Here is a 24,093-nt window from a genome sequence, read left to right on the forward strand (position 1 = left end):
ATTCACTTTGTCAGACACCAAGGGACCTGCCACTATCATCCCTCAAGTTTGATGAGCTATTGTTCTTAAAAAAATGACACTCACCAGTGCTTAGTGCTCTATATCCTTAATAAAAAAAAAGGTATCAAAAGGGTATTCTCCTAAACTGGTAAATTATTTTCTAAAGCCTGTAAATCTCAAGTAGTACATAGATTAGAAGATAAGGCATCAGTGAAAAGGTATCCAGAAGAATAGATAGTGCTTTTCTCAGTACAAGGATCTTTGATCTGTGATCACATTTCTTTAAATTTCTCTAAGCTGTTATCATGTATTCCCTGTATATTCCTCCAAATAGCATTTTAGAGTATTAGCTTATCCTGATATCAGCCTATGAATAGTCACTGATTTATAGAGATGAACAATGGAACTGGAGCCCTCAACAATCAAAGAATATGAAAGAATGTAATTAGAGAAAAGCATTTAYAGGATCCAACATAATAAAAAAGGGGGTACAATTTAAATTAATATAGTTTTTTTGGCTGAGACTTAAAGTCAAAAYATTATTTTTAATTAACCTGCCAAAGTGAATTTGAAAATTACATAGTAAAGAATACTTTGGTGTTTGCAGAGCTAAAAATACACACGTGTGTTTCATGAGAAATTTAATTATGGACTGTTAAAAGAGTACTTCATTGGGTGCTCTAATATGTAATTATAAACTTGTTCAATTTTTCAAGCACAAGCAGGATCTAAATCCAAAAAATCATCATGTGTTCTTCAGAGATGTATTGTCTATGTACTCAGAAAATCAGAGTCCTTTTAAAAATGTTTAAATACGAATTCAATTAATGAGGCAATCACTCTTAGAATCTCTGACTTACGTGTATATGTTACTTTCAGCACTAAAACACATTCCCTGACAAGTGTATCACAGATATACTGTGTAAGTATAATCTTTGCAGAATGAGCTATTAACTTCTATCCTTAAAGGCAGACACCAAATTACTGGAAGGGCTCAGGAACTCATTTTTACAGTTCCAGGTCAGGAAATTTCCTCTTATATCGGGGAACTCTTTGGTGCTATAAAGATGTTGGATGTCACAATATTATCTTTGAAATACTTGCTCCTCACGAGAGCAGAAGAAAAGAAAGACTTCACATATATTTGCAATTAATGCGCTTCCTCTGTATTTGAATTGCCATCAAGACAAAGTAATTGACAGAGATTTTACCACTTCATTTCTTCACTAACTCAAGAAGAGATGCACAGAGGCCATGCAAGTCTAATGAGTTACATCTAAGGTCCCATCTAAGCTGCCCGAACTTTCGCTGGAATGGAGGGAACACCATGGAAATAGCTCAGTTATGTATATTAATCCCCATTTCAACATAGATCATTAGTTAGATGTGTGTAATATGARATGAACCAGTCATCACACTTAGTTGAAAATAACCTTTTACTTCATTAAAAAAAAAGGCTGAAATAATGGTAATTAATCAGAYATATCAAACTATAAACACATTTAACTGAGTACAGTGACAACTGTTACCTCTTCCTAATATATTCACATCTGCAGTCCTCTAGTTTAATCTCTGAATGTTTCAAATACAAAACCTCTGTTAAACTTCTGAATTTCTCTCTACTCACACTAGAATACTCAAGATAGTTAAAACGTTTATCTTTAAAGATTCATTACAATTTACAGGAAGAAAAATGGCAGAGCATCTCATGTAATTACACATGAATGCTCTTTCCTTCAAACAGAAAATTCACATACATCACTCACACAATGATGTTTATCATCTAATATCTACTTTACAGGTCTAAAGACATAAAAAAATACCCATTCAAGATTAGATGAGCAGAAATATATCTATAATCCAATACTATTTTCTCATATTTATATCTACATTTAAGAAAACTAAAACACTGAGATTCATTACAGTTAAGTTGATTCATTTTTCTATAATATTTCTACAGGATTATTTACAAAATTAAGCATTAGGCTGGTGTACAATGGTAGACTTAGACTTGTGCTGTTCACCTACTTGATCTTTTGGAAAGATTAACACAAAGGTAGCAAGCCAATGTATATAAAAAACATTCAAAACTTGAGACAAGATAAAATGGATGACAAGCACAAAAGGTCCACTGTGAGCTATTACGCTGTAGCATTTTACCCTTACCTTAAATTTCATAAAAGAAATGACAAAAGTTGGGACTTCTTGAAGTAGTTCCTAGCAGTATGAAAGAAATGGGAACAGAAAAAGAAGAAAAAAAGAAAGAAGCAAACAAAATAAAACAAAGCAGGTAGAAAGTCCAGAAAGAATAATAAAAGAGCCACTTGTGTAAAAATGCATATAACATTGGGTTTAAAATATTAACAAATTCATATCTTCAACATATCTAGTGAAGGAATTCTGAAGATCTGATTTCTGGACTGCTACTCACTACATTATTTATTTCATCTGGAAAAAGCAATTACTTACCTTACAGTATCTGTAGTTCTTTGGGATGTGTTGCCCACACAAGTTCACAGAAGTGCAGATATGATCCATGCATGAGAGATTAGATCCCTCTTAATTCTGGAAATGCACATGCAGATAGCCTGTCCCTCCAATGCCAAATAAGGCACAAGCTTCAATCGCTATTTCATTTTTTCCAATACAAATTCCTTACAGGTTGGACATTGAATCAGGAGGGAAGAACAAAAATTTGTGTGGACAACACACCTTGAAGAACCACATTGTCTGCTGACGGCTGGAGGAGATGAGGAAGAGGGAGAGAGCAGGGAATCCTTCCTTCCTTCCTCCTCAACACCTGTCCATACACATTCCACTATCAGGTGGGTTTCTTCTGACTAAATACAGGCATCTGTAACTCAGATAGTCACTCTTTATGTCCATTTATGGCAGAAGAAAAAAAAGTCATATCACTCAATTCATCTCATAGTAAAGCAGGCATTTAACACTGGTCACATGAACCACATACCCTGAAAGTGCTTAAATCTGGAAAATGAAATTAAGAATACCTYGGGAGTTTAGGGGATAAAAGGCGGGCAAAGCTTTTCTCGTGTAACCTGGATTCTACCATTCTGTGATAAAGTTTTCCTTGTTCTAGATTTCAGGGGGAAGAGGAGAAGCTAACAGGAGGATTATACCAATCACAAATATATAAACCAGCTTTGTCAAGAATATTTAAACTATAACTATCTAAGAGAAAGATTCCCTTCAGCTTTAACACTGTCAAAATGCTACTTAGCATGAATCTGCAGTGGACAATTTATTTAGGATGCCATCTTAAGAGAGACATCCACCTGGAAATGTCTCTCTCTTGCTGATTATGGAGGGAGTGAAGWATCTCACTTTTAGATTCTTAGAGTTAGATTAATTCTGCCCAAATAATTAAACTAAATGATGAAAAATTACTATGGAAAGCTTTACAGGGACATGGATATTTCAGGTCAGAGAGGCTGAAAAAGAGGAAATAGATGCTGTTTTACCTTGCAATGTTTCCACAAACAGTGCCATTTTAAAACAAACTGATTTTACATGTCTGGTCTGATCTTGCATTTGTTTGTGTACCTAAAACAGAATCTGTGAACAATACCTCTTAATACAGAACAACTGAATTTCCAGTTCCTTTCTAAGTGAATTATAAGGTCACAAAAATAGTTTGTATTTGATTCATTGCTAACACTGTGCACTGAGAAAGGGAGAAGTACTCTCTCTCTCTCTCTCTCTCTCTTTTAATCTATTTATTTAGTGAAGGTGTATATCAGAATATCCGTGGGTAAAAAAAAAAAAAAAGAGAGAGAAAAAGCACTTATTTGGATTTTGTGATGAAGGAAAGCAGTTGCCACATATGATTTCAAGCAATTATTTATATCATAAAAGATTTCTTTTAAATTTGAAAAGTGATAAACTCATCAATTTTTCCCAAAGTACTAAATAATTCTTCTTCCTAAAAATAGAATCTATTACYGAATTTTTCAAAAGTCATTAAAAACCCCCTCTGTTGTATTCTTAGGATTTAAACTGTGATTGCATTTAGAAAAACTTTCTATTGCAAGAAGACCTTTACAACTACTAAAAAAAAAATCTCAAACACATCAAGCAAGCTCTTAAATATTATCAATATTGGGACCTGCTGTCATGCTTAATTTGGTGATTTAAATCATATTTTGTTTAATTCTCACCAACCCACAAAAAATTCAAAATTTGGCCTGAAAGATGCAAAAGCACCCTGTCAAAAAAMCCCTTCGAGTTACTTGATTATGAAATATTGGATTGTGGGAATTTTTTTCAATTTTCCTCTTAAATAGAAAGCATTTATTGTATAAACATCGAATGCAATATTTATATTTTTTATGCTTTTCACTGCTGGATTTTCAGCACCAGAATCTCTTCATAAGCATCATGAATAATGTAATATGAATRAATATGAATGAATGAACTCTTAGTTCACCAAAGATTATCTGGATTTCATCTAGGTATCCTGCAGCCAACAGGATCAATTTAAGTCCTGGCTTCTTCCTCTCCCTCTACCCCCTAGAACTGTGAAAATTAAAATGATATTTTTTGTTGGAATTTGTGTATGGTAATCTGCAAAACTCATCATAATGATCTTCTTGAGAACAGATAGAGTATCTTAAAAGGCAAGTACTGATTATCAGAAATATTGATTATCTATTGACAGATTCTTCCCAAGAAGTCATAAGCAAAGTAGCCCAGACTGTAAACTACGCCTCTCAGTGTGACACRTGACAGAAACACAAAAGGTTTATAGTAATGGAAGACTGAAGTCAATCAAAAGATTGGTCATTGGAGAGCTTACATCTGTCCAATCCCAAATACATAAAAGCATTGTGCTGTTGTTTTCTTAGAGAATTTTTGGGAATTGATTCCAATGTATAYTCACTGCTTTAGGGCCAGAGACTACTTGGGGTCATGTACTGCTCACTGGCCTAGCTTCATCCAGCCTCTCCCCTATCAATCCAATCATCACTTTTTAACCAGAAGTGTGGGAACTGGGAATTACAGTGCACAAGATTAGGGAATAAAGTATGCAGTGCATAGGGGTCCCTGATGGGCTGAAACATTCTCGGGATGCAATAGCCGAGGCTGTGTTTTAGGAAAGTTTGGCTCTAAAACTGTGAGGCAGTCCATCAGTGGTGTGAAAAGAAATATAGCTTTTCCTCAAGGAAACTCAGACTGACTATATTRAAAATTATTGCAACGTCAGCCTCTCCATTTTCTTGTCCCTGTTTGGGAGTTATTGCAATATGGCATGCAGGGAACCAGAGGTTCTACCAAAATACACCTTGGTTGCCTGGAATATCACCACGGCATCTAAGGAGAGGAGGTGATCCTGAGCTAAGAATGTCAAATTACAGAATTTATCTTGTTCTACTGTTAATTTAATTCTAATTCTAACCTACTTCTAATCTTCTAATCTACTGGTAATTCCGGAAGGAACCTGGTGTCTTCCTCTTTTACAGCTCAAGCTATAGTCTCTAAGGGCACAGAYAGGGGCAGGTAGAGCATTTTTGTGAATGGAGAGACTGACCACTAGACTCTCCCACATCACCTCTGCATAAAGCTCACGAGAAGATGGTGAGACCGCTCCTCAAAGTCCAGACCCAGCGCAGGTAAAAAGGTAGCCCTGGAATAGATCTGGCCAAAGCTGTCGGCAGCAGAAGTCACACTGTGTGCTGGGAGAGAGCAGGACTGCCTCGGCCTGCCACAACCTGCAGCRGGAAGCTTCAGCCCTCACCCGAGAGGGCTGAAGTAGCCCCCACGTTTCAGTCCAATGCTATGGCATCGGCACACGTATGTTCTCACCATGGTGCTGCAGCAAGGAAAACGAGTAACTGCAAAGCTGAGACAGTGGAATTGGACAGCAAAGCTAAAGCTGCCTTAGTCACACCTAGCAAATCACACAGCCATAAAGAACTAGATTCACTCCTTTCACAGCTCTTCCCTAGCTCTGTAGGGGATCTGAAGTAGCACAGATAAAAAGCGCTGCCTCTTTCACCCTTGCTGGGGCTGAGCAGATTGCCTCAGCAGTATTTCCTGCCATTTGCCATGAAGGAATAGCACGATCAGGATTACGAAGTGAGTCACAATCCCTCGGCATCCCTGAGTACAACCATTATAATGCAAAGCCAGTGCACTAAAGCATACATAAAGCAAAAAAATAACAAGAAAAAGCCACGATTTCTTTCTATTGCACAGTAATGTTTGATTATTCCCTCTACAGGGAATAGAGTGAATAATCAAACATTACTGTGCAATAGAAAGAAATAGAAAGAAATGTCAAACCATAACTGCCTCCCAGGCCTAAAAGCCCAAAGGCCTAAGCAATCTCTTAGACTATTCCTACTTTTATCCAGAAACATAGCGTGATAGAAATAGAAGTGACTCATTGCTTCAGGTAACGCATTATTGCAATCTCATTGCTGTTGTGCTTGAAAAACTCTTAGAGTACTTCAGAATCCACCGGTTTGCTACCATTTACCATAACTGTTTCTGTTCTCCTTGGCTCCTGCTGCTGAAAATGGGAAGATCTTTGCAGGATGACCATTTTCCCCATCTACCAGTACACATCTGCAACACTGCTTCCTTTATACTCAGCTGATTTTCCCCAGTTTTCTAGCTCTATTTGAAATGCTCTTCAGAAGAGAAAGGATACTATAAGAGAGCTATGAAAATATTTATAACCCCTCCCTCATGATAAGCTGATTAGAGAAACTTACATCATTCTCCTGCACATCAGCCACTGTATGATGAGGATCAGGATAGTACTTCAGAAACTGGGCTACATAGGTCATGATAGACTTTTCATCTGGTTTGTCAACATCCACATCTAAACAAATACAGAAAACACAGTAAATTAATTTAGAGGTGAATGGCATAAAAATGTTACATATCTGTCTAAACACTTTAGAGTGTTTGATTTAGCTTATGCAGACAATCTCAATTTTGTTCAACTATGCTTTAGGTACCTTCAGGATCAAGGAGCTTTGGGATTCCTAGTTCTGCTTCTGCAAGGGTGAAGGCTTCTTCCAGGTTTTCCCTATTTGATCTTCCTTTCAATTTCTCCATGTCCACTAAATCTGGACGGATAGCATGAATAATGGAATGAAATGCCACACCACTCCTCCAACTTTGTCCAAAATCTTTGATTTCAATTCCAACTTGCCTAAAACGTGAAAGAAAAAAAGTGGTTCACAAGGACATCAGGACTAGGTCAAATAAGACAGTGGATTGGATACTCCACTCTACACTACCTATTCTACCTGTAGTGCTAATCAGGACAACTACAGTTCCATCCATCTACTGCATTAATTCCTCTCTGCATATGAAGACCCCAAATTTGTGTGTCATGTACATACATTTGCCTCCAGTGAGTTTGCTAGCAGTGATAAGCAAATGGTATTTTGAACAAATGAACTACACCGTGGTTCTTGTACAATACATACCAAGTATGCAGATATATACGTTTCCATTCACTGTTCATTCCCTCATTTCCAAATACTTAATATCTCCCCCCATTATAATGACTGCAGTCCAGTTAAGTACATCAGTATTATACAAAAAGAACTGCTACATTGTTACTAAAAAAAANAAAAAAAAAAAAAAAAAAAAAAAAAAAAAAAACAGAAACGATGAAGAAATAGCAATATACCATGAAAATAATTAGAACTAAATGACAGCTCTGGTTACCTTTTTTAAGTAATTTTGAAAGGTATGATTTTTCTTCTTTTTTATTATTTATTTATTTATTTTTACTCAGTCTGAACATGTAAACTTCCTCTGAGGACACACTCAGATACTAAAACAAAGGTTCAAAGCAACAGTAACTGTTAATGTAGGTTTCATCCAAAACACTCCATAATCTTTGAAAAACCTTTACTGACTCTGGGGGGCAGCTGGCCAGCTCTTACACATTACAGTGTAAACAACGGATAGGCAAAAATGTACCATCATTTCTCCATGCTTCTTACAACACATTTCATCTTTCTTCCATAGAACATGGACAATTTGATTTATGGACCTCTGTTTATTTGTATTTCATATGTTTACATCTGTCTGGAAATTGCAGCTGCCAACTTTCAGTTTTCAGCAGCCTGACAACAGTACTGTAGGAAGAATGCCACATTAGACTGAACTGCCCTATGAATTACTGTATTCTACATATTAAATGGAGAACTGGAGAAGGTCTATGTCTTTATGATTACATTTAATTTTTCTGAGGTACTATTCTAGAACTGACTAGTTCCCCTCTATATTACCGAATGTGATTGGTACCTTCAAACAACASTGAATACTTAATTTGAAAAATAATTCTATTTTATTTTTTTATGTCTGATCCTCATTTTCTTATTGTGTAAGTAATCAAATTACTACCACTGTTTCTTTGATCCAATCCATGGATTCCCTCAGGAATCACAGAACCTAGAGGCAAGAGAGAAAGCCTAGAGAAAGGAAGACTTTCCCTTGCTTGAGGAAGATTGGGTTAGAGATCATTTAGGCAAAGCTGACATCCACAAATCCATGATGCGATGCACCCATGAGTATCAAGGAAGCTGGTGGATGTTATTGTTAGCCTGCTCTCCATCATCTTTGAATGATCATGGAGAACTGGAGAGGTGCCTGGGGACTGGAAGAAAGCAAATGTCACTCCAGCCTTCAAAAGGAGCAAGAAGGAGGACCCAGAAAATTAYAGCCAGTCAGCCTCACCTCCATCCCTGGAAAAGTGATGCAACAGCTCATCCTGGATGTCATCTCAAAGCAGGTAGAGGTAAAATATGTGATCAGGAGTAGCCAGCATGGATTCACCAAGGGGAAATCATGCTTCACCAATCTGACAACCTTCTATGATGGAATGACTGGCTGGGTAGAGGAGGGGAGAGCAGAGGATGTTGTCTACCTTGACTTCAGTAAGGCTTTTGACACTGCCTTCCATAGCATTCTCATAGGCAAGGTCAGGAAGGGCAGGTTAGATGAGTGGACAGTGAGTTGGACTGAGAACTGGGTGAAAGGCAGAGCTTGGAGGGTTGTGATCAGTGGCACAGAGTCTAGTTGGAGGCCTGTAGCTAGTGGAGTTCACCAGGGGTCAGTACTGGGTCCAGTCTTGTCAACTCATTCATCAGTGACCTGGATGAAGGGAAAGAAGGCATCCTCAGCAAGTTTACTGATGATACCAAATTGGGAGGAGTGGCTGATAGGCTGTGCTGCCATTCAGAGAGACCTGGACAGGCTGGAGAGTTGGGCGGAGAGAAACCTCATGAAGTTCAGCAAGAGCAAGTGCATGGTCCTGCACCTAGGAAGAAATAAGCCTATGCACCATTACAGATTGACCTTCTGGAAAGCAGCTCTGTGGAGAAGGACCTGGGAGTTCTGCTGGACAACAAGGTAACCATGAGCCAGCAATGTGTCCTTTTGGCCAAGAAGGCCAATGGTTCCTGGAATACATTAGGAAGAGTGTGGTCAGCAGGTCGAGGGAGGTGATTCTCCCCCTCTATTCAGCCCTGGTGAGGTCACATCTGGTATGTTGTGTCCAATTCTGGGCTCCCCAGTACAAACAGAGACATGGAACTACTGGACACAGTCCTGCATAGGGCTATGAAGATGATTAGAGGAGTGGAGCACCTGCCCTACAAGGAACGGCTGTGACAGCTGGGCCTGTTTAGCCTGGAGAAGAGAAGACTGAGAGGGGGATCTTATCAATGTCCACAAATATCTTACCGGGGGGGGGATGTCAAGAGGATGGGTGGACTCTTTTCAGTAGTGCCAAGTGACAGGACTAGAGGCAATGAGCACAAACAGGAAGTTCCATCTGAATAGTAGGAAGAACTTCTTCACTGTGAGAGTGACGGAGCACTGGAACAGGTTGCCCAGAGAGGTTGTGGAGTTTCCTTCTCTGGAGATATTCAAAACCCACCTGGACGTGATCCTGTCTAATGTGCTCTAGGTGATCCTGCTTGAGCAGGGCAGTTGGACTAATGATCTCCAGAGGTCCCTTCCAACCTCAACCATTCTGTGACTCTGTGATTTTTTTACATTCTCTAAGCAGAGCAAACTTGCAATAATGTTATCAAATAAAGGAAAACATTCTGAAGTTAGGAAAAGATTGCAAAACTAAACCTCTGAAATAATTCAGTTTAAAAGGAATGAAAATGCAGTAATACATCGCTTGTATCACAAAATTGCAGCAAGATATTCACGACTTTTAATCATCTGCATTTCAAGAGCAATTACCAGAATTTACTGTTCCTGTAAGATCTGTCATTGAGAAGTGGTATTTCAGTGTGGGACTTGAATTGTCACATCAAGTATTTTGGCAGCAGGACTAACACATTGTCATTCAGACAACATCTAATTCCCCTTTTCTGTTCCTCATTTTGTCAAAGATAATTCCATTCATTATTCAGAGACTATAAAATGTAATTGCTTCTAAAATTAATGCAAATTATTATTTATTACTTGTTTGCTTTACACTGGTAACATTTAGCAGCCCTAGTTATCAAAACGTGGATGCAAATTCAGTTAATTCGTGGGTTACTCACTTTGCTGCTGTGTACTGTATCCATTTTAACAAAGCCTTCCTGGCACTTCCCTGGACCTTGGTTACCACCTTCCGTTTGCTTGGAGGACTTGCAGTTTCTGAACTGACAACGCTCTCCACAGAAGAAGCACTGCTAGACAACGACTGCAGCTGTGGAAGGTTGCTTGTCAGCTCTTCAATCTGCATTAAAAAAAATTACTGGATTGATTGAAAATAATCCTCTTAATCCTCAATACTTTCTTTAAAAATGTAGTAATAGAACATCTAGCAAACACTGACTTTCCTGATATCCTACAGTACAACAGTTTGCAAGTGTGCCATGTACTTACCAAGACAAACTATAATTGAAACAGGAGATGYTGGTTTATATTTATCTTGAATTCAAATCATAAAACAATCCACTGATTTCAGAGGAGACTCCTTCAACTTAAAGAATCTGAACCACAATAACACTTCAAACCATTTTTTCCAGATAATTAACAGTCACTAAGAGTGAGTATCTTCTGGTTATGATCAGCTTCGTTCTCTTCCCAGTCCTTTCTTAAAAAAATGGAAGCAATCCTGATGATCTCATCTGTATAGTTCTTTATTTACCATTGTATTGTTTTGACACAAATTCAAATGCAGCTCTTCCTAGAAATGCCTTTGTGATGGAATAGTGAATGCACCACAGGCAAAGTGCTCAAGTGCGAAAAACAGCTTGCAGAGGGCACATGACAATGATTTGTACCATGCTTTTCATTAAATGAAAATCATTTTTGACCATGAGCCAGCAATGTGCCCTTGTGGCCAAGAAGGCCAATGGTCTCCTGGGCTGCATTAGGAAGACTGTTGCCAGCAGGTCGAGGGAGGTGATCCTGCCCCTCTACTCAGCCCTGGGGAGGCCTCATCTCGAGTACTGTGTCCAGTTCTGGGCTCCCCACTACAAGAGAGACATGGAGCTGCTGGAGAGAGTCCAGTATAGGGCTGCAAAGATGATCAGAGGGCTGGAGCACCTGCCCTATGAGGAACAGCTGCAAGATCTGGGCCTGTTTAGCCTGGGGAAGAGAAGACTGAGGGAGGATCTTATCAATGTGTACAAGTACCTGAAGAGAGAGTGTCAAGGGGATGGGGACAAACTCTTTTCAGTTGTCCCATGAGACAGGACAAGAGGCAATGGGCAGAAATTGAAGCACAGGAAGTTCTGCCTGACYGTGAGGGGGAATTTCTTCCCTGTGAGAGTGACGGAGCACTGGCACAGGTTGCCCAGAGAGGTTGTGGAGTCTCCTCCTCTGGAGATATTCAAGGCCTGCCTGGATGCAACCCTGTCTAACATGCTCTAGGTGACCCTGTTGAGCAGGGAGGTTGGACTAGATGATCTCCAGAGGTCCCTTCCAACCTTACTGATTCTATGATTCTACGATTAACTTGTCTCTTTCAGGAACATTAAGTTCACTAGCAGTTTTGCTTTAATATGAAAAAGGTATATCCAGAGGACATTGCAAGAYTGGTCTATTCTGTCTACTTAAAAACCAAGTTAAAGCACATCACTGAATGAGTCTCCCATAATGAGAACCACAGTTYTCCTGTATCTCTGTTTTCATTTGTGTCAAAATGAGGTATCTGTTCATGACAGCTAAAGAAAACTTCAAAAAATGGCCCAAGTAAAAYTGATACAGAGAATTAGTCTCAATAACTTTGAGAAGCAAGACCTTCTCCCATCACTTCAATGAGATATAAATTAAATAAAAATGTAARTTCTGAGTAACTTTCCAAAAGAGAAATCTGAACCATTGTGATGTTACACAGGTTGGTGCTCAGGAGAACAGCACCTCTTAGACATATGGAAGCCACGTCATGAGGGAGCCAAAAGGAAAGGGCTCTATCGAAGAGTGCAACAAAAACAGTTGTTTTCTGCAACCGTTGAGCAGTGACTCATTTTGCTAACTCATATAGACAGGATTTAGAAAAACATTTCTTCCTCCCACCCAACTTCATTCACCCAACTCAACACAAGTGAGTTATGATTCAATCCCCTCTCCATTTACATCATTTACAGCTAAATTTTGTCAATGCAAATATACGCATCTCCCAGAGAAACAAGCATATTGACACCCACTGCATGAACATAATTCCTGTCTGACATCAACTGCACTGGAGTCAGGCATAGAGCACAATCACCATCAGTGTTACTAAAGGTACTACTTGTTGCAAGAACCCACAATTCTTTTCCTTTGTTGTTCTATTGTATTCTTCAGAAATAGAAGTGGGAGAATAGATCCCCCCCAAAAAGGAACACCATTCTATGATCAGCCAATTCATTCCAAAGATAAGTATTTAACTTTACCCAGTGTGAAACACCACTATCATCAACTATTGCCTTATTCAGGATTAGATCATCAGTTATTTACAAAGACACTTAGCTGTCGTAAAGGATTGGACTGACACCAGCTCATATAAAGTGATAATCTGACATTATTTGAACAAACTATATTGAATTATATAAAAAAATGTTGTACCTGAAAATATAAAATTATGGTCCACACCAAGCCAAGCACAATAGAAGGCCTACCATCAGCAATATCAGTTGAGTTAATGTTGACAAGCTTAATCTATTTAGGAAAGAAAGCATGTGTTACTACCACACACATAAGGAATAATAACAATTATGAAATGGATTTCAAATAGATTTGATACTTTTAATGCATTTTTTGCAACCAAATAACAAGTCTTGATAAGAAAATGTTGTTGAATGATAGAATTTCACTTTTTGTCCAAGTACAGTTATAGGTAATGGTATTGTAGAAATAATATTTAATTTCAGGTGGAAAAAAGAAGGAAAATTACATAAAACCATTGTACAAACCGGAGATCCTCTGTATATGGACTAGCATGAAAAGCAAAGGGGAAAAGATGATACACACAATAACTTGAAAATGAAAAATGCATTAATTTAATTTCAGAATGTAAGGAAAGGACATTTTAACAACAGCTTACAACGGAATTAACAACTAAAGTAAATTAAATATTACATAACAGATACACATCATAAATTATGCGAGTTGTTCTTGCTATAGTTCTAATAGATGTGGCATGCAAGAGAAAAGTGAGTTCAAGAAGAGATGAGAAACAGGAAAAGGAAAATCATAAAATAAAGATAAGAAAAAAAAGGCCACAGTTATCCAGTAGAGAGCCTTTTATTGTGAAGGATTTTACCATCACTAATAAAGACTCCCTAGTGAAACAAACATGACAGTAATTCTTTAAAAATAGGTAAAGAATATGAAAAACTGAGCTGTCCATGTTTATTACATGCAGTTATTCCACAGAAAGAGATTCCATGAATTCAAATTCCCAAATGTTAATCTACAGTCTGAATGAAGTATTACCCTAAAATAAGCTCATAAGAGAAAAGTCAGTAAAGGAAGAGATAAATAAGAATATGCCATAAAAAATTAATAAGCAAAAATGCTCAAGGAAATAGAAAGGAACAAAGTACCAAAACATTGGGAAAGATGGTGGTCCTAATTCCCTCAGTAAAGCTAAGAGATTCTGCCACCAACCCCGACATAAATCTGAAGGGCTGCTAAAGGGCTCATGCACTGCAAGTTTGCTCATGGAAAAAAAGATGATGGAAAGGCCTTGGAGAATAGATGAAAGAAAAGCACAAGACTGACACTTAGTGACCTGGTTTCTCTCTACAAAACAGAAAGATTGCAGTCCTCTGAATCAGCAGCTGGAAACCCACTACATAATGTCAAGAACAAACTAAAAAAGCCCTGCTGTGCAGGGCTGCAAAGCTAACTCTTTATGGAATTAAAACTCCACAGGTTGCTTGGGAAAAGAGAAGAAATCCTCACTGATTGTATTTCCCATCCCCTCCATCTAGAAAACTGAGAATACTCTAGTAAAATTGATGTCTTGCTTCTCTATCCATCAACAAGGAGAATTTACTATTGCCTAGCTAAAGAAAAACATATCCAGAGCATCATTCTCCCAGCTAGCTCAATCACAACAAAAGCTTTTATTTTTTTTTTGTAAAAGTAAGTTTTTTTTCACAGATATTACAGATGAAAAGATTTACGAGGTCTCAGCTAAAGCTTTTGATTAGGTCACTGTTCATGGAGACATAAYCTATCTAGTCTAGTTATTGTGTTATCTCTGTCTTACACTCTATTGCAATGAATTGAAGGAAATTACTTTAGGAAATTACTTTAACCTGTCATAATCATTACTTATGGGAGGAGCCATTAGTRTTCCAATCACTGTAACTGTGAGAACTATGTGCACATTTGGGCTTCTTCCATAGGTCATTCGTCTTTGCAACAGACGCATCCCATGCTTCTCATATACAAAGGTACCCCTTTTGTGCCACCCTGCCAGTGGTGGGCAGCAGCCTCAGGGGGGAAACTCTCCTGCACTCACAGGTGCAAGGGCTGGCAGTCATCTCCCTTCATTGGCCTCTGAGTGCCAACCAGCAACTGCACTCAGCTCTTGGAAAGGCATCTATTTCCTGAACAGCATCACCACCTCCTCAGGGACAGAAAAGCTGACAAACTGGACAGATACATCTTTTGAGCTGGATTTAGCCCACAGGCCACCAGGTACAGCACATCACTCTGCCTGGCACAATGCATATTTCCAATTGCCTTTACTAGGAAATCTTGCATAATGATGGATATACCATACAAACAAAAATAATTTAAGAAAAATCCAGAAAAAAAGTCTTGGCTATCACAAGCAAAACCACAGTGCTCCATTGCTGGCAATATATCTTCAGCAGGGAAGATTACTAAGCATGCAGACAAGCAGGAGCTTTTTGCTCCTCACCCTAGTTTTGTCTTAGACTATACAAACCTTATCAGGAAAGCACCTCTCATTTTGAGTCTTCCACTCTCAGGCTGCATATAACACAGTTTGTATTAACAAACTGTATTACATTAACTGGTAAAATTATGGGCTCAGGCAAAAATRTGTTTTGGGTATACATTTGTCTTTGCTTTAGTTATATATTTCTGAACACAACAAAGTTGGAAAAAATTCTCTTATGACAGATTTATTTCTAAAGGAAACTGATAATCCCATGTAACTGAAAAGCATTTAAGTCAAGTTGCCATAGGGTTAGAGAGGCAAAGAATGCCAAAATTCAATGACTCCTGGTGCTATGGCATTTTGAAGAAATAAAATACATCAGGTGCTGTGTCCATGTTTAAAATAACAAGGACAAAACACCCTTAGTCTAATTGAAAAAAATGTAAATGTAAGTAAGTAAAATACAGAGAGAAAGTCAGAAATAAAGGTAGAAGTAGATTGCTCTTATTTAGCATTCATATCTAGAATATTTTGAGGGTTTCATTTTTATCTTTTGTTAATTTTCTAAGATGTTTTCTTACCTTTCTAAAATGGCAATAATACTTATTTTTTCCAGAATCAATCCATTGATTGATTAGTCTAAATTCCTGACAAGCTAATAAGGGTCACACTGTTCTAAATTCTTGTGTCTGTACTTCCAGGGAGTAGAGTATTATGAGTATGATCACTAATGAAGTTCACAAATGCATCCTTTTGCCTATAAATTAATGCCTCTACTCATGATCATCATTCTTAACTTTGCCAAGAAACAGGGAAAGTAACAGGGAAGATAAAGAGTAGAAGAGCACAGAAAAAAAGATTTTCAAAAAAGGAACTCAAAACAAGAAACATTTTATCCTATACACTACTACATACTAGTTTTGGATCTTGACACTATTGTTTTACATGTTTACAGCAGTTTTTAGATACTGTGTAGAAAATGAGACTGTGTACATAGCATAGGACAATTAGAGCAGGTAGGTGGATAGAAATCGTAAATTTAAGGAGGAAAGAAATAAAATAAAGGCAAAAAGGAAAAGCCAGGACTAATTGGTACCAAACCTACCCGTCTTCCTTCCAGAAACTTAAGAGCTGTGCCAATATTGGCAACCCAGTGAATTCTCTTCAGTTGACGTCCCTGTTCACAAGGCTTAAAGAGAAAGAAAAATGCAAGCTCCAATTAGATTTACGCCTATTTGCTGGAAAAAATGAAGTTTCAGATTGTTATAAATGCATATGTACATTTGATAATCTGATTTACATGTACAAATATTCCTTGGAAAAATCAAAGAGGATTTTTGCATACGCCAATATGGAGGACTCGCACGTACAAGGGAAGTAAATGTCACAGTTGTATTACCAACAACTATAGATGCCTTAACGAKCTCAGGATTCAAGCTGATAAGTATTTACTATTTATTTTTATTTCTCTTTAATGTATACATGCCAGAATGTATTAACTTCCTGAATGTTTACAATGTTTGTTGAAGTTTTAAATATCTCTGAATAACCAGTTACAGTCCTCRTGATCTCAGAGATTTTTTTCTCCTGTGTAACATAAACTACTTTTATCTTTTTAAATAGATTTGAGATACAGCAACATACTCACAGGAAAATATTCTTGCCTGCAGAGAACTCAAGGTGGTTGTTATTTTTAAAATTTAATGTGCAATAAAGACATTTTTCCTAGAGAATTTTTAATCAATTCTCTCTAATATGTCACTAGTGATTAAAAACAAAAACAAACAATTCCCTCCTAAAAAAATGCTATCACAAATCCCAGTTGAAAAATAATTTTTCTGGAGCTTATGTAGGTTAAAAAAAAGACAGACTTCCTTTAATTAAAATCAAGAATATATCCTGGCCTTCTAACACTTTAAAGTGGAATTTCAAACTACCCCACTGAATCTTTTATTTTAATGAAAATATAGAAGTACTTATTACATTTTAAATTCCTGTTCACAGAGTTACAAACAGATACAGCAAAGGTTTGCTACAGAGTCTGAAATTCCTTTTGCAGTTGCTACAAAATATCATATTCTGCTATATATCACCTTTAAATTAACCAGATAGTATTCTGGTTCTGTGATATCTCTTATCTTTCATTAATTAATGTAGGCAGGATACTAGTAATACTGAAATTCCCTGGATTGTAACTGTGTTAATTCTTCTCCCGTTTTACTGCTTATGTTTTACCACAAGAGGGAGACTTTCTTTTTTAGAGGAACAGAAATGGAGAAATTGGTACATTTCAACAGAGTAGAAATAAACTTGAAATCATAGCTTCTTCACCTCCCCTACAATTACTTTCACAGTCTGCATTACTATTTAATTTTGGATGTCATCTAGAATCAAAACAGAGATTTCATATGAAAAAGGCACAAAAGTGYGACGCTGGCAAATAATCTGAACGTGTAACTTCTGCACTCAACAGCAAGCAGGAGCAGGGACCGCCGCTCTGCTCRTGCAGATGCTGCTACCTGGTCTGTGCGCTGGCTTGGAAAAGCGATTGCCCTGGGCCTAAAACCCGTTCATTTCCCTCCCACATCCCACGCAGCAATAACCCGGCTCCCAGGAGACAGCCTGTTTGCCATGTGCACCGCAGCTTCTTTAAACAACGTGTCAGGGAAAAAGTCATTTGGTACCAGCTAAGGTTCTTCACTGCAGCAGAGCACCAGGGCAAACGGATATAACACTCCAATGAAATTTTAGGGACTTACCACTTTCTCAGAGAGAAAGAGGYAAATTAAAAGGCTTTCATTATTTCTTTAAGACACACCAAAGTAATTTGAGTTTTTGACCTTTTCTGTGCACAGTACTAACACCCAGATGAATTACAAAGACTATACAAATAAGCAACTTTTATAAAAGTAGTAAGACCAAATTAATAAAAAGCGCATTAAAAATGTCAGTTTCAAACAATCTTTTTATACTGTAACCAGATAGTCCTCTCTGTGACTCCTTTTTCAATGTAGCAGGCAAGTTTTTAACGGTATTCAAAYATATCAGAAATTTATATTCTAGAGAAGTTCTGCAAATAAATATCATATATTCAGAAAGAAGGAAGTTCTTACCAGTTTCTGCCCTGAAAGGACTTCCAAAAGGGCAATTAGCATTACCCCATCTTTGATATCTTCAAACAGATCATTGACCAACATGGGAGGATTGCGCTGAAAAGTGAGAAAATTTCAGATATAGTAATAGCTCACCAGCATTACATCCTTCCCTCCTTTCAGATAGACATTGAGTTTTGGTTTCCTTTGCTATATTTTTAATTTTTTTAATACTTTTTAATATCATTGCATCGTTTAAACATTGTTTTGCCATGTTGTCTAACTACTGAACATCTCTGGCACACTAGATGTTTTCTGCCACTAATGATACAATGGAAAAACCTCCCTAAAAGTAGCAAAGAAACAGACTGACAACTGCCTCTGAGTTTACAAAATATACACAACTTATGGATGCAGCATTACAGACATCTTTTAATTTATAAGGATATTTTGCTCAGTGTTAAGAATGCCACTGCAATTTCACTCTTTCAGTCTGAAAAATGAACTATATGAAGTATAAATGCTTTAAGCAGTAGTGTGGCTCTCTGAGCAACAGTGCCACTATCTCATAGCTGACAGTTGTTTTACTCAGTAGTCACATTTTTTCTCCTCCTTTTCCTCCAGGCCATGCATTCTTCCAGTGCTAGCCAGTATATTTGCTTCTACTTAAGACATACTGTTTAACATATGTATTTACATTCACAAACACAACAAGGATAATACTGAAAACATAATGTAATGGATGATGTTTTAGGAATTTTGAATAACAAGGGCACAGCTATCTTCTTAAATGCACATTAGTTTATTGAATTACAGCTATCAGCTGGTCAGTACTTTAATGATCACGAACATTTCTCTTAGCAAAGGAAAGCTGAGAGTGAATTTTGTCCAGCTGAAATGAATGGGGGAAAAAAAAATCCTGCAGCTTCCATGAGCTTATAAGCATTCAAATATCTACTAATTCACATACTGTTAATGTTCACACCTGCTTATTGACTAAAATGACAATCTTTGCTGCTCTTGAAAAGGTAAAAGTGCTATGCCAAAACTGGATAAATGAAAGCTCCTGTAAAGTTTCTAGTTTCCAAAATACTCTGCCTTCATTGCTCAGTTAGGATTAACAAACATTTCAAAAAAATAAAAAACTTTGATATAACATGAAAAAAAACCCTCCTTTGCTGAAGGAAGACTTTGTCTGAGATTTGACAGGCTCTAACAGCCACGGTAAGAAAATAGTGCATTTTATTGTGAATATAAAATACAGCAATATTGCAAGTTATTACTAGAGTACATTTAATCATAGTTCTTTTTACATTCCTAGCACTGCAAYRTATAATGRATTGTGTTCATCCACAGCATAACACCAAATAAATCAGCAGARCAACCAGTCACTACTGATTAATTTGCYCCAGTCTTGCATTACAGGCAGTTGACATAAATACAATTAGTATTTCTCTCACTTTCTGTGTTATTATTTCCCATTTGAAGTTTGAAGTAGAAACTTTGTTTTATCAATATTTATTGCATGATAAATAGCAAAGAATTATTCGCCAAAAGACATGATGTTTATAGCAGCTGCCCTCCTATTCCAACTTCAGCTGAAGGCCTGGCAAATCTCACCTCCTATCTAGATGCGCCAGCAGTGAGGTTAGTCTCCTAAAGCTCACTCTATAGTAATGAMAAGAGACATTCTTACTGGGGACAATTTAGGATACATTTAGATGGGAGGGTGCAATTTATGGCCACCCTTATATAACCCTGGTCTCCAGAACACCCCTATCAGACCCCTTATCTTTTTGAATGCAGCTCACTACCTAACTTTGGTATCCTTACTTGTAAATCRGTTTCCAGGCCAGAACAAAAGACATTTGGCATCCAGATGCAAACTAAGTCTGGGAAGCACCTCTGGTTTCCACAATGTACAACTTCACACTAGACATCCAACCCCTAATCATCCTCRCAAAGTTCCTGCTCTGAACCACCCTTCACCTGTTGCTCTTCACTGACAGTAGTCATGGAAACTTSGAGACCTGCATCCTAACCTGTTACTTGTGTAAGGCAGCGAAAATACTCTTGAAGACATCATCCAAATAAATTAACTCCTGCAGTACTATCCTTTCTACACAAACACAAAATGTTGAACATATAACCTGCATAACTTAGAGAATTAGAGGAATTATGAAGAAAGCATTGGAAAAGATGAGAGGCAGCAAAGAAACCACAAAATCACTTACAGCAAAGTTAATAAGACYGACTGCTGAGAAGTGAGAAAACCACAATGATTCTCCACAAATCAGCAGACTCAAATTTACTATCTGTTGCTGCTAGGTATGTGTAATTAGTTRTAATTACTGCTAGTGTTTAGCAGAACACACTATGTGCCTTAATACCACCAAAATAGGGAACAGAAGGCAGGCAAAACAGTYTTGCCACTGTGTCTCCTATATAAGAATCCTCTAATATTGGAAATCAGTTAATTTTTCACACTGCTTCATCAGCCAAAGTGATTTTGCATAACACATTTGTAWTATATTACACTATCCTGAAGATTTTAATATGTAATTTCAAGGAGATAAGAATCTCATCATGTTTCATAAACCACTTTTTCTTACTCTGGGCATATAGCATAGATTCTCCCATAAGTTACTCTATTGTTATCTTTGCAATTTTTCTCAGAAGTATGGAATGAGTTATCTTTTTAAATGGCAGTCAATGTAGATTCTTCTTTTACATAAGTATCCCATAGATATCAGCTTTATTTCCCATGGCAATACATATGYATGTATATAGAGACCTATATAGAGACCTGTCCTGAGACTAAGAAGTTTCTAGGCATCTATTTACTGTATATGAACCATTGCATAGGATCATTTATACTGTTTGTTCTTCCAGGCAGGCCTTCTACTGAGAATAACATAGACCAAGTGTTCTGTTGGAATGGATAAATAAATACTCCTTGGCTGCGTATGTGATGTTAAGGGAAAGGAAATGAGAATGCAAACATATACATCATGTACTTACTAGCTTCCAGGAAAGAAAGGTTTTCTTAAAATGAATAAATATAAAAAATAAAAAGAGCTGTATTCAGTTATAACCTACTGGATACTTTTTATTCTAGAGAATAAATGGGACTTAGCACCTATTCATCCAGTGACCATAGTGCATTGTCAAAATAACAGCTATAAATCAGTAAAACAAGGGAGTGAAAACCAACTTGAAATTCTATAATCTTGAAAAAAATGAACCTACTCCATTTTGGCTTTGTGCTTATAACTATATAACTCCAGTTGATGCAATCAACTCTAATGACCCTAACACACTATATTTTGAATRTTGGAAAGCCTGTGCAAAGAATTAATGAAGTCATTTTTAAACTAGAAAAAAAAAAGAACATTTAAAAGGCATCTGAAGTAATCTTTTAAAATACTGTAACGTTAAAGGAAAGTTGTCATTTTTTAGGTGCTTGAACAAAATTATTTAAGGAAACTCCGATCATACTCTAAGCAAGCAGACATTAAATCTTGTCAGGTCTCCACTAAGATTTCAAATGCCTTAGCGTTTTGTTTCAGGTTTTGATTTTATTTTATYCATTCTAATAGGATTTAGCTCCTATTCTCTAAGAAAGCAAAATAGCAAAATAATACTATTGACATTCTATATACTTTGTTGAATGYAGTCTATCAACACTCATTTATATTTGCACTACAGGCAATCTCACAGTGCTTAGTTTACAGTGACTACAACATTTAGGAATAGTCATATCATAAGAGAGGCACACTCCGTACAAGCAAATTCATGAACTCGGTAGGAGGAATCTGAATTAATTAGGAACGATTTTTAAAGGTTAATGAATCAGATTTTCCCATATTAAATATTTATTTAAATAGCTGCATTTAGACTTGATTACAACTGTGAATTAATAAGGCAATGTTTCGCTTGGACTTCTTCCTTTGTCAAACTGATCCATCTGCTGTAGTGTTCAGGAAATGTCCTAAACAATTTAAAGAACTTCATATCAGTGCATATGAAAAGTATTCAACTAACAAGCCTCAGAAAAAACATACAGTGCTTATTGGCACGGAAAACATGGTCAAATTTTCCCTATCATTCAGTCAAGATCAGCTTAAAGTTTTTCTGTGCCAGTCACTGAGATACTAYGAGCCTCTGTTTCCCCATTTGAAAAAAAATATAGAATTACTTTTAGTTAATAGACGAAAACTGATGAGGTTCTTGCATGAAGACAYAAGCACAAATTAACRGAGTTTACATCACTGTGCATCATTTTATCTTCCTTACTCCTCTAATCCACTATCTAAATAGGCACTGAAATGAAAAATATTTGAGTAATTGTTATTCTGACTAGATGTAATAATTCACTACTACAACCATTTTTGCCATATTTGCTATAACGTTTCCTTGTATTTTAAACTTGGACTTTGAAAAGATTCCTCTAAATCAGAAGCATACTGAAATTATTTCTACAACTTTGAAAGCTGAGATTGAGAGGAGGTCCAGTTCTGGAACCTTAGGGAAATATGAAAAAATACCATGCAATTTGAAGATTTCAGTGCTCTAGCCCTGCATTGCACATGCATATCTCATTTATTGTCAGTAGGATTGTACAGATTAAACTAGACAGACAGAAGATATATCACGTTTATCTGGCAGCTTGGGTTCCAATTTCTACAAGTAGATGGCAAAAAAAAAAAGAGATGATGTCAGGTTGCTGAATCTAACCAGGTTTCCAAATTACAGATTTAGCTAAGGCTGTGGAGACAGGCAGGATGAACTCTCATATGGACAGGGGAGAAAATGCAGCCTAGAGCTAAAAACTGACCCAAAATGAAACTGCATTGTATTACCTCTCAGCTATCAGGCTTGCAGCTCTTTCCTCAGCTTTGAGACCTAGTAAGCAGTCAGTGCTCAAGGGATCACAYGTCAGCTGTGGTCTTAGAGTAAACGAGCCAGGATTCACACTAATTTCCTCACTTTTGCCCTGCTTTCAACACAAGGTAAAGTCTTTGATGGGTCAGAGTACTCCATCTGGGTTCAATTTGATATGACTTGATAATTTCATGGCCACATGGGTAGTTCACGATAATGTGATGATAGGTGTTGGGACCCTGAGCGTACTACTAGTCCCTGATTGCCCTGACCAGCCTCACCTGGGACCCCCCAACTCTGCCCAAGGCCCAGGAGCATCATTTCAGTCCAGCCCTCAGTCCTGCCTGAGCTATGTTGTAGGTGTACCTGTCTCTGGCCCTGCCTCCTGCCTGGACTTTTGACCCAYGCTGTAGCCTTGTCTCCAGCCCTGTTTCTGGCCCAATCTCCTTTTCCTCCTGTCTGGAGCCTGTGTATGGACACTGGAGTTGGTTCATCACTAGCCACATGTAGTGCTGTCAAATGGACCCTGTTACAAGCACCTGGCTCTGCTGCCATGTTCATTCCCTGTAGGACTGTGCCCATTGGGCACTCTTACACTGGGGTCACCCTTAGCTCCTGGCTCAYCCTCTCTCACTGAGCAGCCATGCTCCTGCAGCTCTCTGATAATGGGCATGTCACTGCCAYGGCTTACTGACTCTCTTGACATCAATAACTTCTTCACAGTAATGGACATTGTGGTCCAGCTCTGTTCGCCAATGTATCCAGCTACACTAT

At 37.5% G+C, this 24,093-nt stretch overlaps 1 protein-coding gene across 1 annotated transcript in view; it reads right to left on the minus strand.

Annotated features, from left to right (window-relative positions):
- SYNE1 (spectrin repeat containing nuclear envelope protein 1) overlaps positions 1-24,093 on the minus strand; it is a 313,359-nt gene that overhangs the window by 236,108 nt on the left and 53,158 nt on the right. Inside the window, exons 3-8 of the mRNA XM_085308428.1 lie at positions 18,457-18,552; positions 16,449-16,532; positions 13,051-13,143; positions 10,554-10,732; positions 6,987-7,183; positions 6,738-6,847 (exon numbers count right to left, since the gene is read on the minus strand). Of these exons, the coding sequence (XP_085164554.1) occupies positions 6,738-6,847; positions 6,987-7,183; positions 10,554-10,732; positions 13,051-13,143; positions 16,449-16,532; positions 18,457-18,552 (759 nt within the window). The remainder of the gene's footprint in view (positions 1-6,737; positions 6,848-6,986; positions 7,184-10,553; positions 10,733-13,050; positions 13,144-16,448; positions 16,533-18,456; positions 18,553-24,093) is intronic.

Source organism: Rhea americana, unplaced genomic scaffold, assembly GCF_003343005.1.
Source record: "Rhea americana isolate MKP2758 unplaced genomic scaffold, rheAme1 scaffold_275, whole genome shotgun sequence".
In the NCBI taxonomy this organism is placed as follows: Eukaryota; Metazoa; Chordata; class Aves; order Rheiformes; family Rheidae; genus Rhea; species Rhea americana.